Source organism: Ranitomeya imitator, chromosome 1, assembly GCF_032444005.1.
Source record: "Ranitomeya imitator isolate aRanImi1 chromosome 1, aRanImi1.pri, whole genome shotgun sequence".
Classification (NCBI taxonomy): Eukaryota; Metazoa; Chordata; class Amphibia; order Anura; family Dendrobatidae; genus Ranitomeya; species Ranitomeya imitator.
The window spans coordinates 1,225,932,961-1,225,950,188 of record NC_091282.1 but is presented as its reverse complement, the minus strand read 5'-3'; the positions used below and the strand labels follow the sequence as shown (position 1 = coordinate 1,225,950,188).

Below are 17,228 nucleotides of genomic sequence, written 5' to 3'. Positions count from 1 at the left end.
CAGCCTATATTACTGGGAGAGACACACAAACCTCACATCCAGCCTATATTACTGGGAGAGACACACAGATCTCACATCCAGCCTATATTACTGGGAGAGACACACAGATCTCACATCCAGCCTATATTACTGGGAGAGACACACAGATCTCACATCCAGCCTATATTACTGGGAGAGACACACAGATCTCACATCCAGCCTATATTACTGGGAGAGACACACAGACCTCACATCCAGCCTATATTACTGGGAGAGACACACAGATCTCACATCCAGCCTATATTACTGGGAGAGACACACAGATCTCACATCCAGCCTATATTACTGGGAGAGACACACAGACTTCACATCCAGCCTATATTACTGGGAGAGACACACAGACCTCACATCCAGCCTATATTACTGGGAGAGACACACAGACCTCACATCCAGCCTATATTACTGGGAGAGACACACAGATCTCACATCCAGCCTATATTACTGGGAGAGACACACAGACCTCACATCCAGCCTATATTACTGGGAAAAACACACACAGCTCACATCCAGCCTATATTACTGGGAGAGACACACAGACCACACATCCAGCCTATATTACTGGGAGATACACACAGACCTCACATCCAGCCTAAATTACTGGGAGAGACACACGGACCTCACATCCAGCCTATATTACTGGAAAAGACACACAGACCTCACATCCAGCCTATATTACTGGGAGAGACACACATACCTCACATCCAACCTAAATTACTGGGAGAGACACACAGATCTCACATCCAGCCTATATTACTGGGAGAGACACACAGTCCTCACATCCAGCCTATATTACTGGGAGACACACAGAGCTCACATCCAGCCTGTATTACTGGGAGACACACAGAGCTCACATCCAGCCTGTATTACTGGGAGACACACAGACCTCACAACCACCATATATTACTGGGAGACACACAGACCTCACATACAGCATATATTACTGGGAGACACACAGACCTCACATCCAGCCTGTAATACTGGGAGAGATACACAGATCACATCCAGCCTATATTACTGGGAGACACACAGACCTCACATTCAGCCTATATTACTGGGAGACACACAGAGCTCACATCCAGCCTGTATTACTGGGAGAGACACATACCTCACATTCAGCCTATATTACTGGGAGACACACAGAGCTCACATCCAGCCTGTATTACTGGGAGAGACACACAGAGCTCATTTTCAGCTTATTTTACAATACGCAGCCTTCTGCCTTGTCTGATTTCACTTATAATGTCAAAAAAAGTTTAAAAAAAGTGAAAGTAACGATGAAACTGCATATGATTTGAGCAAACAAATACTCCATGAAAAAAAAATAATACAGCAAATATATCATGGAAAATAGAGAGCAGTATTATAGTAGTTATATTCTTGTACATAGGGGGCAGTATTATAGTAGTTATATTCTTGTACATAGGGGCAGTATTATAGTAGTTATATTCTTGAACATAGGGGCAGTATTATAGTAGTTATATTCTTGTACATAGGAGCAGTATTATAGTAGTTATATTCTTGTACATAGGGGCAGTATTATAGCAGTTATATTCTTGTACATAGGAGGCAGTATTATAGTAGTTATATTCTTGTACATATGGGCAGTATTATAGTAGTTATATTCTTGTACATAGGAGCAGTATTATAGTAGTTATATTCTTGTACATAGGGACTGTATTATAGTAGTTATATTCTTGTACATAGGGGGCAGTATTATAGTAGTTATAATCTTGTACATAGGGGCAGTCTTATAGTAGCTATATTCTTGTACATAGGGGCAGTATTATAATAGTTAAATTCTTGTATATAGGAGCAGTATTATAGTAGTTATATTCTTGTATGTAGGAGGCAGTATTATATTAGTTAAATTCTTGTATATAGGAGGCAGTATTATGGTAGTTATGTTCCTGTACATAGGGGCAGTATTATAGTAGTTATTTTCTCGTACATAGGAGCCAGTATTATAGTAGTTATATTCTTGTACATAGGGGCAGTATTATAGTAGTTATGTTCTTGCACATAGGGAGCAGTACTATAGTAGTAATATTCTTGTACATAGGAGCAGCATTATATTAGTTATATTCTTGTACATAGGGGCAGTATTATAGTAGTTATATTCTTGTACAAAAGGGGCAGTATTATAGTAGTTATATTCTTGTACATAGGAGCAGTATTATAGTAGTTATATTCTCGTACATAGGAGCAGTTTTATAGTAGTTATATTCTTGTACATAGGGGCAGTATTATAGTAGTTGTATTCTTGTATATAGGTGACAGTATTATAGTAGTTATATTCTTGTACATAGGAGCAGTATTATAGTAGTTGTATTCTTGCATATAAGTGACAGTATTATAGTAGTTATATTCTTGTACATAGGAGCAGTATTATAGCAGTTATATTCTTGTACATAGGGGCAGTATTATAGTAGTTATATTCTTGAACATAGTAGCAGTATTATAGGAGTTATACTCTTGTACATAGGGGCGGTATTATAGTAGTTATATTCTTGTATATAGGGGCGGTACTATAGTAGTTATATTCCTGTACATAGCAGCAGTATTATAGTAGTTATATTCTTGTACATAGGAGTAGTATTAGTATTATAGTAGTTATATTCATGTACATAGGAGCAGTATTATAGTAGTTATATTCTTGTACATAGGAGCAGTATTATAGTAGCTATATTCTTGTATATAGGGGGCAGTATTATAGTAGTTATATTCTTGTGCATAGGAGCAGTATTATAGTAGTTATATTCTTGTACATAGGGGGCAGTATTATAGTAGATATATTCTTGTACATAGGAAGCAGTATTATAGTAGTTATATTCTTGTACATAGGAGCAGTATTATAGTAGTTATATTCTTCTACATAGGGGCAGTATTATAGTAGGTATATTCTTGTACATAGGGGCAGTAGTATAGTAGTTATATTCTTGTACATAGGGGCAGTATTATAGTAGCTATATTCTTGTATATAGGGGGCAGTATTATAGTAGTTATATTCTTGTACATAGGAGCAGCATTATAGTAGTTATATTCTTGTACATAGGGAGCAGTATTATAGTAGTTATATTCTTGTACATAGGAGCAGTATTATAGTAGTTATATTCTTGTACATAGGGAGCAGTATTATAGTAGTTATATTCTTGTACATAGGAGCAGTTTTATAGTAGTTATATTCTTCTACATAGGGGCAGTATTATAGTAGGTATATTCTTGTACATAGGGGCAGTAGTATAGTAGTTATATTCTTGCACTTAGGGGGCAGTATTATAGTAGTTATATTCTTGTACATAGAGGGCAGTATTATAGTAGTTATATTCTTGTATATAGGGGCGGTATTATAGTAGTTATATTCTTGTACATAGGGAGCAGTATTATAGTAGTTATATTCTTGTACATAGGAGCAGTATTATAGTAGTTATATTCTTGCACATAGGGGCAGTATTATAGTAGTTATATTCTTGCACATAGGGAGCAGTATTACAGTAGTTATATTCTTGTACATAGGAGCAGTATTATAGTAGTTATATTCTTGTACATAGGAGCAGTATGATAGTAGTTATATTCTTGTATATAGGGAGCAGTATTATAGTAGTTATATTCTTGCACATAGGGGCAGTATTATAGTAGTTATATTCTTGCACATAGGGAGCAGTATTACAGTAGTTATATTCTTGTACATAGGAGCAGTATTATAGTAGTTATATTCTTGTACATAGGAGCAGTATTATAGTAGTTATATTCTTGTACATAGGAGCAGTATTATAGTAGTTATATTCTTGTATATAGGGGGGCAGTATTATAGTAGTTATATTCTTGTACATAGGGGCAGTATTATAGTAGTTATATTCTTGTACATAGGGGCAGTATTATAGTAGTTATATTCTTGTACATAGGGGCAGTATCATAGTAGTTATATTCTTGTACATAGGGAGCAGTATTATAGTAGTTATATTCTTGTACATATGGGCAGTATTATAGTAGTTATATTCTTGTACATATGGGCAGTATTATAGTAGTTATATTCTTGTACATAGGAGCAGTATTATAGTAGTTATATTCTTGTACATAGGAGCAGTATTATAGTAGTTATATTTTTGTACATAGGAGCAGTATTATAGTAGTTATATTCTTGTACATAGGGGCAGTATTATAGTAGTTATATTCTTGTACATAGGGAGCAGTATTATAGTAGTTATATTCCTGTACATAGGGGCAGTATTATAGTAGTTATATTCTAGAACATAGGAGCAGTATTATAGTAGTTATATTCTTGTACATAGGAGCAGTATTATAGTAGTTATATTATAGTACATAGGAGCAGTATTATAGTAGTTATATTCTTGTACATAGGAGCAGTATTATAGTAGTTATATTCTTGTACATAGGAGCAGTATTATAGTAGTTATATTATAGTACATAGGAGCAGTATTATAGTAGTTATATTCCTGTACATAGGGGCAGTATTATAGTAGTTATATTCTTGTACATAGGAGCAGTATTATAGTAGTTATATTATAGTACATAGGAGCAGTATTATAGTAGTTATATTATAGTACATAGGAGCAGTATTATAGTAGTTATATTATAGTACATAGGAGCAGTATTATAGTAGTTATATTCCTGTACATAGGAGCAGTATTATAGTAGTTATATTCCTGTACATAGGGGCAGTATTATAGTAGTTATATTCTTGTACATAGGAGCAGTATTATAGTAGTTATATTATAGTACATAGGAGCAGTATTATAGTAGTTATATTCTTGTACATAGGAGCAGTATTATAGTAGTTATATTATAGTACATAGGGGCAGTATTATAGTAGTTATATTCTTGTACATAGGAGCAGTATTATAGTAGTTACAATGCCTACAAGTAGTGTTCAACCCCCTGCAGATTTAGCAGGTTTAATAAGATGCAAATAAGTTAGAGCCTTCAAACTTCAAACAAGAGCAGGATTTATTAACAGATGCATAAATCTTACAAACCAAAAAGTTTTGTTGCTCAGTTAAATTTTTATAAATTTTAAACATAAAAGTGTGGGTCAATTATTATTCAATCCCTAGGTGTAATATTTTGTAGAATAACCTTTGTTTGCAATTACAGCTAATAATCGTCTTCTATAAGACCTGATCAGGCCGGCACAGGTCTCTGGAGTTATCTTGGCCCACTCCTCCATGCAGATCTTCTCCAAGTTATCTAGGTTCTTTGGGTGTCTCATGTGGACTTTAATCTTGAGCTCCTTCCACAAGTTTTCAATTGGGTTAAGGTCAGGAGACTGACTAGGCCACTGCAACACCTTGATTTTTTGCCTCTTGAACCAGGCCTTGGTTTTCTTGGCTGTGTGCTTTGGGTCGTTGTCTTGTTGGAAGATGAAATGACGACCCATCTTAAGATCCTTGATGGAGGAGCGGAGGTTCTTGGCCAAAATCTCCAGGTAGGCCGTGCTATCCATCTTCCCATGGATGCGGACCAGATGGCCAGGCCCCTTGGCTGAGAAACAGCCCCACAGCATGATGCTGCCACCACCATGCTTGACTGTAGGGATGGTATTCTTGGGGTCGTATGCAGTGCCATCCAGTCTCCAAACGTCACGTGTGTGGTTGGCACCAAAGATCTCGATCTTGGTCTCATCAGACCAGAGAACCTTGAACCAGTCAGTCTCAGAGTCCTCCAAGTGATCATGAGCAAACTGTAGACGAGCCTAGACATGACGCTTTGAAAGTAAAGGTACCTTACGGGCTCGTCTGGAACGGAGATCATTGCGGTGGAGTACGTTACTTATGGTATTGACTGAAACCAATGTCCCCACTGCCATGAGATCTTCCCAGAGCTCCTTCCTTGTTGTGCTTGGGTTAGCCTTGACTCTTCGGACAAGCCTGGCCTCGGCACGGGAGGAAACTTTCAAAGGCTGTCCAGGCCGTGGAAGGCTAACAGTAGTTCCATAAGCCTTCCACTTCCGGATGATGCTCCCAACAGTGGAGACAGATAGGCCCAACGCCTTGGAAAGGGTTTTGTACCCCTTGCCAGCCTTGTGACCCTCCACGATCTTGTCTCTGATGGCCTTGGAATGCTCCTTTATCTTTCCCATGTTGACCATGTATGAGTGCTGTTCACAAGTTTGGGGAGGGTCTTAAATAGTCAGAAAAGGCTGGAAAAAGAGATAATTAATCCAAACATGTGAAGATCATTGTTCTTTGTGCCAGAACTACTTCTTAATACTTTAGGGGAACCAAACAGAATTCTGGTGGGTTGAGGGGTTGAATAATAAATGACCCTCTGAAAAGACTTTTCACAATTTAAAAAAAAAAATAAACAAAGAAATAACATTCTTTTTTGCTGCAGTGCATTTCACACTTCCAGGCTGATCTACAGTCCAAATGTCACAATGCCAAGTTAATTCCAAATGTGTAAACCTGCTAAATCTGCAGGGGGTTGAATACTACTTGTAGGCACTGTATATTCTTGTACATAGAGGCAGTATTATAGTAGTTATATTCTTGTACATAGGAGCAGTATTATAGTAGTTATATTCTTGTACATAGTGGCAGTATTATAGTAGTTATATTCTTGTACATAGGAGCAGTATTATAGTAGTTACATTCTTGTACATAGGAGCAGTATTATAGTAGTTATATTCTTGTACATAGGAGCAGTATTATAGTAGTTATATTCTTGTACATAGGAGCAGTATTATAGTAGTTATATTCTTGTACATAGGGGCAGTATTATAGTAGTTATATTCTTGTACATAGGAGCAGTATTATAGTAGTTATATTCTTGTACATAGGAGCAGTATTATAGTAGTTATATTCTTGTACATAGGGGACAGTATTATAGTAGTTATATTCTTGTACATAGGAGCAGTATTATAGTAGTTATATTCTTGTACATAGGGGCAGTATTATAGTAGTTATATTCATGTACATAGGGGCAGTATTATAGTAGGTATATTCTTGTACATAGGAGCAGTATTATAGTAGTTATATTCTTGTACATAGGGGCAGTATTATAGTAGTTATATTCTTGTACATAGGGGCAGTATTATAGTAGTTATATTCTTGTACATAGGAGCAGTATTATAGTAGTTATATTCTTGTACATAGGGGCACTATTATAGTAGTTATATTCTTGTACATAGGGGCAGTATTATAGTAGTTATATTCTTGTACATAGGAGCAGTATTATAGTAGTTATATTCTTGTACATAGGAGCAGTATTATAGTAGTTATATTCTTGTACATAGGGGACAGTATTATAGTAGTTATATTCTTGTATATAGGGGCAGTATTATAGTAGTTATATTCTTGTACATAGGGGCAGTATTATAGTAGTTATATTCTTGTACATAGGAGCAGTATTATAGTAGTTATATTCTTGTACATAGGGGACAGTATTATAGTAGTCATATTCTTGTACATGGGGCAGTATTATAGTAGTTATATTCTTGTACATGGGGCAGTATTATAGTAGTTATATTCTTGTACATAGGCGCAGTATTATAGTAGTTATATTCTTGTACATAGGGGCAGTATTATAGTAGTTATATTCTTGTACATAGGGGCAGTATTATAGTAGTTATATTCTTGTACATAGGGGCAGTATTATAGTAGTTATATTCTTGTACATAGGGGCAGTATTATAGTAGTTATAATCTTGTACATAGGGGCAGTATTATAGTAGTTATATTCTTGTACATAGGGGCAGTATTATAGTAGTTATATTCTTGTACATAGGGGCAGTATTATAGTAGTTATATTCTTGTACATAGGGGCAGTATTATAGTAGTTATATTCTTGTACATAGGGGCAGTATTATAGTAGTTATATTCTTGTACATAGGGGCAGTATTATAGTAGTTATAATCTTGTACATAGGGGCAGTATTATAGTAGTTATATTCTTGTACATAGGGGCAGTATTATAGTAGTTATATTCTTGTACATAGGGGCAGTATTATAGTAGTTATATTCTTGTACATAGGGGCAGTATTATAGTAGTTATATTCTTGTACATAGGGGCAGTATTATAGTAGTTATAATCTTGTACATAGGGGCAGTATTATAGTAGTTAGACTCTCCTTACTGGACTCTTTTCTTGATGTAGTAACACAATGCTTTCATTTCGCCTGTCAGGGTAAAAGTGTTTTTTAGGGATTTACCATCTTCCAGATCTGCTCAAGGTAGACCATCCAAGAAGTATGTTGCAGAAGAAGAAACTAAACAGTGAAAACCTGGATTATCGTTTCTTCAGGTTTAGGTTCACACTCACCTCAGACATCTGGGGGAAGAGACTGATGGCTAAAGGGAGAGCCAGTCCAAAGGCAGCAAGGCACACAAGGCTATGCACGGGGAGGATCAGTCTTGGGTATGTTCGCAGCAGTGATGTCCTGCAACAAACACAGAGACGAACAAAGAGTCAACAAAGACAACACGTCCCTTCCAACATGGAGTCAGTCCAGCATCACAGGGGTGAGTAGAAGCTACAGAGACGTGCATCTCCATACAGAACATGACGGTTGTCTAATGATAAAGCTGAAGCCAATGTCATGAATACAACCGGACACCATTAGTGCAGACCCCAGCCACCGTGCTCCCATACAGCTCAACGCCACCGTCACCGTGTGCCTTCAGGTGAAAAAGAAATTCGCAGAAAAGGCCGGGAATCCTGGTGGACGCGCCGGTGGTAGGTCCTCAACATTCAGGGTTATGGTGTTGTCTAAGAGGAGCCAGATAATTTCCCATATTCCTGAACATTTGATCTCATCAGACAAACTAAGAGGCTCGGACATTTTTTCTTTTTCCTGGAGAGGACATGAGGAGAACACTTGCAGCAGAATAAAGGATTGAAATCCAGTAAAAAACACACAATAGATTAATGATAAAGGTCTCTGGTAATAAGAGTCTAGGATCAACACAAAATAGCGTCAAGATCGGGGGAATAATGTTCCCAGGTATATCTGATCCAAGTCTATCCAAAATTGTGAGTAAGTAAGTACACCTTTAAGGGGTCGAGCAACTTGCAGAATAAGACCAGCGTCAAAACTATTAGTAATTTCAGTGAGATTCTCATATCTGCAAATTTATATATTAAAACTATTCCTTAAAGGACATATTTAGAGACAAGTCAATCCAGGGGTTATTCTTACCCATAAAAATCCCTGTGTGACATAGGACTCACAGCCCCAACGCGCGTTTCGTGTGAGCTTCCTCAGGGATTTCCTTTAAGGGATTGTTTTAATATACACACTATCAGAAATGAGAATCGCACTATAATTACTAATAGTTTCGACACTAGTCCTATTCTGCAGGTTTCTTGACCCCTTACAGGTATACTTACACACTCACCATTTTGGATAGATCTGTATCAAATATACCTAGGAACATTATTCCCCCAATCTTGACACAATTTAGTGTTGACCCTCCCAAGCCCTTTATCACTAATCTATTGTGTCTTCGTACTGATATTCATTATTGCCTATGTCTAAAACATATGTTGCATGATAAAATAAAGTCTTGTACCTTTTACAGACTATTTGACTCCATATTTCTCAGTATTCAATCTCTTATACAGGAGTGTTCTTTTGGCTAATTATATAGGTCTAAGTGGCTATTAGGCATTTTTGTGATGTTTTTTCTTCTGACATATCTGTTTCAAATCATTCCAAGGTCATACCGGGAACAGAAAATTAATGTTGTGTATTACAACTCGAGAAGCCAAGTGGATTTTTGGTGAGGGAGAAGATCAAAACTTTTCGCTGTAATAATGAAAATAAAGAAATAGACAAATGGTGTGGAATAACATGTAAATTATATCCTCTTAGATTCCATTTAAATCAGATTTTCTATTGTGGTTTTTAATTATAAATTTGTTATATATATATATAACAAATATATATATATATATATATATATATATATATATTTTATATTTATATATATATTATATATATATATTTATTTATATTTATATATATATATATATATATATATATATTTATATATATATGTTTTATATTTTTTAAAAGAGTAGGTGATTATAGGGAAAAGAAATCCAAAAATGTTTCATGTTCCATCTCTTTTCAGGTTTCTTTTTCTGTTTTTTTTTTTTTTTGTTTGAGAATGTAGATAAAAAAAAAACTTAGAACATAATGAGTGAAAGTAAAAAAAAAAAAAAATTTAATGCAGTGAAATGCATAGAAGAAAGTTCCAACGAGCAACTTTAGGGAATATCCTGGAGACGTGAAGCATAGTCAGTGATCTCGTGAGCTTTGCCTTTTTGCATTCTGTATCTGGTAGTCCAATTTAATCTATTAATTTTCCCAAAAACATTGTTATATAAAATATAAAATCAGTTTTTGGTATTTATTCCCTATTTTTTGCAAGAGTATGCAATTGCAGGGGAATAGAAAATCAGCAGCAATTTGTGGCACGTTGGATAGAAATTGAAAAAATGTCTCCCAAATTGGGATTTTTGACACTTTTTTAAAAAAAAAATATAGGGAAAAAAAAGGTAAAAAAAACCTAAATTAATGCAAAAAAATAAAAATTTGTAATGCAGTAAAATGCATAGAAAAAAAATATATATTTAAAAAAACGTAAAAAAATATATTAAATAATGCAAAAATAAATAAAAATTGTAATGCAGTAAAATGCATAGAAAAAAAATATATATTTAAACAAAAAAAATATGAAATAATGCAAAAAAAAAATAAAAATTGTAATGCAGTAAAATGCATAGAAAATATATATATATATTTAAAAAAACAAAAAAAATATGAAATAATGCAAAAAAAAAAAATTGTAATGCAGTAAAATGCATAGAAAAATATATATATATATATATTTAAAAAAAAATAAAAAAATATTAAATAATGCAAAAAAAATAAAAATTGTAATGCAGTAAAATGCATCGAAAAAAAATATATATATTTAAAAAAAACATAAAAAAATATTAAATAATGCAAAAAAAATAAAAATTGTAATGCAGTAAAATGCATAGAAAAAATATATATATTTAAAAAAACGTAAAAAAAAAATTAAATAATGCAAAAAAAAAAATTGTAATGCAGTAAAATGCATAGAAAAAATATATATATTTAAACAAAAAAATATGAAATAATGCAAAAAAAAAATAAAAATTGTAATGCAGTAAAATGCATAGAAAAAAAATATATATATTTAAAAAAACGTAAAAAAAAAAATTAAATAATGCGAAAAAAAATAAAAATTGTAACGCAGTAAAATGCATAGAAAAAAAGTTACTCTGAGCAACTTTGCATAACGTCTTGAAGAACTTAAACTTAGACTGCGCCCCAGTTTTTTTTTTTCTTTTTGCATTTTGTGTCTGAAAGTTAACTATAATTCATTAATTCCCCCCCCCCAAAAAAAATATTGTAACATGGAAAAATGTGGGTCAGATTTGAGAAGCGAGCTATTTTTTTTTTCCAGGCTGAGGATAATCTGTCGGAGCAGAGCGAGGAGTTCCAGGTGCCGCTCGGCCTAGTGGTGGAGCAGGCGAGGACGAATCCTTACGACGGTCCCTTCGCCCAGCTGGCTCGATCCCTAAATGAAGCCATACTTTTTAATGGCGTGGTAGCCGTCCCCTTAACACCAAATCTTGGCAGATACCCATGAAGTTTTTATCAGGCATTTCAAAGCCTTGCGGCTCTTTGTGAAGATGACTGAACCCAACAGATCATTTCTGTCTATCTTCTGCGGCCATCAATAGACCGATCGGTTCTCCTAATTAACAAGTTATCGCTCATTAGGCGGAGGGGATAAGTTTTGGTCGCGGGGTGTCTGCTTCCTATAGGCGTGTGCACAAAGAAAAATGGATGTGAGAGCGAGTCACTTAATGACTTCAGTGAGCGAACATTCAAATGAGGCCCTAAGGGCTGCGAGATGGAGCAGGAGGGCTGAGCCAACCCCGGCTTTGTCTGAGGAGACGTCCCCATGATCCAGAGCCGGCGACGTGTGGGGACACCTACGCAGGAAGTAGCACGAGCGATCAGAGCGGGCGTGAAAGTGTGTCAGCGACAGCGAGGTGACAGGTACAAGAGACGACACCGCTCGCTGTCTGCGCCCGGGCCAGATTGCCGGCTCTAATGATGGTGCAAGGTTCATTCTACTTTCCCTCAGGTAGAAAACAAAAAAACAAAGAGCTTCTGGAGCAGCTGACGCCGTTCCTGTGCCAGCCGCCTCGCTCTGCCATGGTGCTCCGATCCGCTTATGTGGTGACACAAAATTTAACAAATGTGACTGAAATAGAGAAATCAGGATGTGGGCCTGTGTGTAGTGACACCGCGCCATCGTCGTAGGGAGGAATAAGTAATGAGCGGCGGCGCTTCACGGCAAGAACGCTCACGTGGCGTCATGGTCGGAACAGCCCTTAGATCCCATTGAGTGGGGCACCCCTTCCACCGGGATCGGGGCTCGCCCAATGGAAATGTTCCTTTTAAGCTGTCAATTGGAATATGGTATCATTCAATGGTGATGTCACAGGAATAAGCACAGGTTTGTGATGTCACAGGAATAAGCACAGGATTGTGATGTCACAGGAATAAGCACAGGATTGTGATGTCACAGGAATAAGCCCAGGTTTGTAATGTCACAGGAATAAGCACAGGATTGTGATGTCACAGGAATAAGCACAGGTTTGTGATGTCACAGGAATAAGCACAGGATTGTGATGTCACAGGAATAAGCACAGGTTTGTGATGTCACAGGAATAAGCACAGGTTTGTGATGCTATCGGACTAAGCCCAGGTTTGGGATGTCACAGGAATAAGCACAGGTTTGTGATGTCACAGGAATAAGCACAGGTTTGTGATGCTATCGGACTAAGCCCAGGTTTGGGATGTCACAGGAATAAGCACAGGTTTGTGATGTCACAGGAATAAGCCCAGGTTTGTGATGTCACAGGAATAAGCACAGGTTTGTGATGTCACAGGAATAAGCACAGGATTGTGATGTCACAGGAATAAGCCCAGGTTTGTAATGTCACAGGAATAAGCACAGGTTTGTGATGTCACAGGAATAAGCACAGGTTTGTGATGTCACAGGAATAAGCACAGGTTTGTGATGTCACAGGAATAAGCACAGGTTTGTAATGTCACAGGAATAAGCACAGGTTTGTGATGTCACAGGAATAAGCACAGGTTTGTGATGTCACAAGAATAAGCACACAATTGTGATGTCACAGGAATAAGCACAGGTTTGTGATGTCACAGGAATAAGCCCAGGTTTGTGATGTCACAGGAATAATCACAAGTTTGTGATGTCACAGGAATAAGCACAGGTTTGTGATGTCACAGGAATAAGCCCAGGTTTGTGATGTCACAGGAATAATCACAAGTTTGTGATGTCACAGGAATAAGCACAGGTTTGTGATGTCACAGGAATAAGCACACAATTGTGATGTCACAGGAATAAGCACAGGTTTGTGATGTCACAGGAATAAGCACAGGTTTGTGATGTCACAGGAATAAGCCCAGGTTTGTGATGTCACAGGAATAAGCACAGGTTTGTGATGTCACAGGAATAAGCACAGGTTTTTGATGTCACAGGAATAAGCACAGGTTTTTGATGTCACAGGAATAAGCACAGGTTTGTGATGTCACTGGAATAAGCACAGGATTGTGATGTCACAGGAATAAGCACAGGTTTGTGATGTCATAGGAATAAGCACAGGTTTGTGATGTCATAGGAATAAGCACAGGTTTGTGATGTCATAGGAATAAACACAGGTTTGTGATGTCACAGGAATAAACACAGGTTTGTGATGTCACAGGAATAAGCACAGGTTTGTGATGTTATCGGAATAAGCACAGGTTTGTGATGTCACAGGAATAAGCACAGGATTGTGATATCACAGGAATAAGCACAGGATTGTGATATCACAGGAATAAGCCCAGGTTTGTGATGTCACAGGAATAAGCCCAGGTTTGTGATGTCACAGGAATAAGCCCAGGTTTGTGATGTTATCGGAATAAGCACAGGTTTGTGATGTCACTGGAATAAGCACAGGATTGTGATATCACAGGAATAAGCACAGGTTTGTGATGTTCCAGGAATAAGCAGAGGTTTGTTTATTTTTTATATAGCGCTAACATATTCCGCAGCGCTTTACAGTTTGCACACAGATGTCATTAGAAGGCACTGAGAATTGTGATGTCACTAGAAGGCACAGAGGATTGTGATGTCACTAGAAGGCACCGAGGATTGTGATGTCACTAGAAGGCACAGAGGATTGTGATGTCACTAGAAGGCACAGAGGATTGTGATGTCACTAGAAGGCACCAAGGATTGTGATGTCACTAGAAGGCACAGAGGATTGTGATGTCACTAGAAGGCACAGAGGACTGTGATGTCATTAGAAGGCACAGAAGATTGTGATGTCACTAGAAGGCACAGAGGATTGTGATGTCACTAGAAGGCACCGAGGATTGTGATGTCATTAGAAGGCACAGAAGATTGTGATGTCACTAGAAGGCACAGAGGACTGTGATGTCATTAGAAGGCACCGAGGATTGTGATGTCACTAGAAGGCACAGAGGATTGTGATGTCACTAGAAGGCACAGAGGACTGTGATGTCATTAGAAGGCACAGAAGATTGTGATGTCACTAGAAGGCACAGAGGATTGTGATGTCACTAGAAGGCACAGAGGATTGTGATGTCATTAGAAGGCACAGAAGATTGTGATGTCACTAGAAGGCACAGAGGACTGTGATGTCATTAGAAGGCACCGAGGATTGTGATGTCACTAGAAGGCACAGAGGATTGTGATGTCACTAGAAGGCACAGAGGACTGTGATGTCATTAGAAGGCACAGAAGATTGTGATGTCACTAGAAGGCACCGAGGATTGTGATGTAACTAGAAGGCACAAAGGATTGTGATGTCACTAGAAGGCACCGAGGATTGTGATGTCACTAGAAGGCACAGAGGACTGTGATGTCACTAGAAGGCACAGAGGACTGTGATGTCATTAGAAGGCACAGAAGATTGTGATGTCACTAGAAGGCACAGAGGACTGTGATGTCATTAGAAGGCACAGAAGATTGTGATGTCACTAGAAGGCACAGAAGATTGTGATGTCACTAGAAGGCACAGAAGATTGTGATGTCACTAGAAGGCACAGAGGATTGTGATGTCAGTAGAAGGCACAGAGGATTGTGATGTCACTAGAAGGCACCGAGGACTGTGATGTCACTAGAAGGCACTGAGGATTGTGATGTCACTAGAAGGCACAGAGAACTGTGATGTCATTAGAAGGCACAGAAGAGTGTGATGTCACTAGAAGGCACAGAGGATTGTGATGTCATTAGAAGGCACCGAGGATTGTGATGTGAATAGAAGGCACAGAAGATTGTGATGTCACTAGAAAGCACAGAGGATTGTGATGTCACTAGAAGGCACCGAGGATTGTGATGTGAATAGAAGGCACAGAAGATTGTGATGTCACTAGAAGGCACAGAAGATTGTGATGTCACTAGAAGGCACCGAGGATTGTGATGTCACTAGAAGGCACAGAGGATTGTGATGTCACTAGAAGGCACAGAGGATTGTGATGTCACTAGAAGGCACCGAGGATTGTGATGTCACTAGAAGGCACAGAGGATTGTGATGTCATTAGAAGGCACAGAGGATTGTGATGTCACTAGAAGGCACAAAGGATTGTGATGTCACTAGAAGGCACAGAGGATTGTGATGTCATTAGAAGGCACAGAAGATTGTGATGTGAATAGAAGGCACAGAGGATTGTGATGTCACTAGAAGGCACAGAGGATTGTGATGTGAATAGAAGGCACAGAGGATTGTGATGTCACTAGAAGGCACAAAGGATTGTGATGTGAATAGAAGGCACAGAGGATTGTGATGTCACTAGAAGGCACAGAGGATTGTGATGTCACTAGAAGGCACAGAGGATTGTGATGTCACTAGAAGGCACCGAGGATTGTGATGTCACTAGAAGGCACAGAGGATTGTGATGTCATTAGAAGGCACAGAGGATTGTGATGTCACTAGAAGGCACAAAGGATTGTGATGTCACTAGAAGGCACAGAGGATTGTGATGTCACTAGAAGGCACAGAGGATTGTGATGTGAATAGAAGGCACAGAGGATTGTGATGTCACTAGAAGGCACAGAGGATTGTGATGTCACTAGAAGGCACCGAGGATTGTGATGTGAATAGAAGGCACAGAGGATTGTGATGTCACTAGAAGGCACAGAGGATTGTGATGTCCCACAGTGCACAGATTTATTGGTATCAGGTGAAGTCGAGCATAATTCTTCACTCCATAAAAACTTCATAAAGCAAATGCTACAAGTCCTTTTCACCTTGAAGAGCAGAGTGAGCCGGAGCCTTGTTCACTGCCGGTGGATATCTAGTGCCGTCACCACCGTCCGCCCGTTCTAGAGCCGCCAATCATGTCTTGTCACCAGAAAATGACCAATTGTTAAATCAGGTTTTGCTGTTAAAAGTATATTTTTTTATTTTGCCAATGTTTTTTCCCCATATCACAACAAACAAAAAATGTGAAATCCTGTGATTTTGACTTTGGCTGCTGAGGCTTTTATAGACTTGTACATCCTACCGTTTCCCAAAATCCACATTACGTTAATCATATGGTCGGATCCTGACCATAACTTCGGAAATGAGGCATCTAATGTGCGCATGCAAACGTCATTGTGACGGGAGGAGGTGAGCTGTGACATCACCTATTGTCAATGGTGGATCCTGTGTTATCTACAGTATATAGAGGTGTTATCAGTCATTGTACAGGAGGAGGAGGTGAGCTGTGACATCACCTATTGTCAATGGTGGATCCTGTGTTATCTACAGTACATAGAGGTGTTATCAGTCATTGTACAGGAGGAGGAAGTGAGCTGTGACATCATCTATTGTGTATGGTGGATCCTGTGTTATCTACTATATATAGAGGTGTTATCAGTCATTGTACAGGAGGAGGTGATCTGTGACATCACCTATTGTCAATGGTGGATCCTGTGTTATCTACAGTATATAGAGGTGTTATCAGTCATTGTACAGGAGGAGGAGGTGAGCTGTGACATCACCTATTGTCAATGGTGGATCCTGTGTTATCTACAGTACATAGAGGTGTTATCAGTCATTGTACAGGAGGAGGAGGTGAGCTGTGACATCACCTATTGGGAATGGT

The 17,228-nt window shown here is 38.0% G+C and overlaps 1 protein-coding gene across 1 annotated transcript in view; it reads right to left on the bottom strand.

Annotated features, from left to right (window-relative positions):
* SFXN5 (sideroflexin 5) overlaps positions 1-17,228 on the bottom strand; it is a 345,747-nt gene that overhangs the window by 86,169 nt on the left and 242,350 nt on the right. Inside the window, exon 13 of the mRNA XM_069745104.1 lies at positions 8,315-8,432. Within this exon, the coding sequence (XP_069601205.1) occupies positions 8,315-8,432 (118 nt within the window). The remainder of the gene's footprint in view (positions 1-8,314; positions 8,433-17,228) is intronic.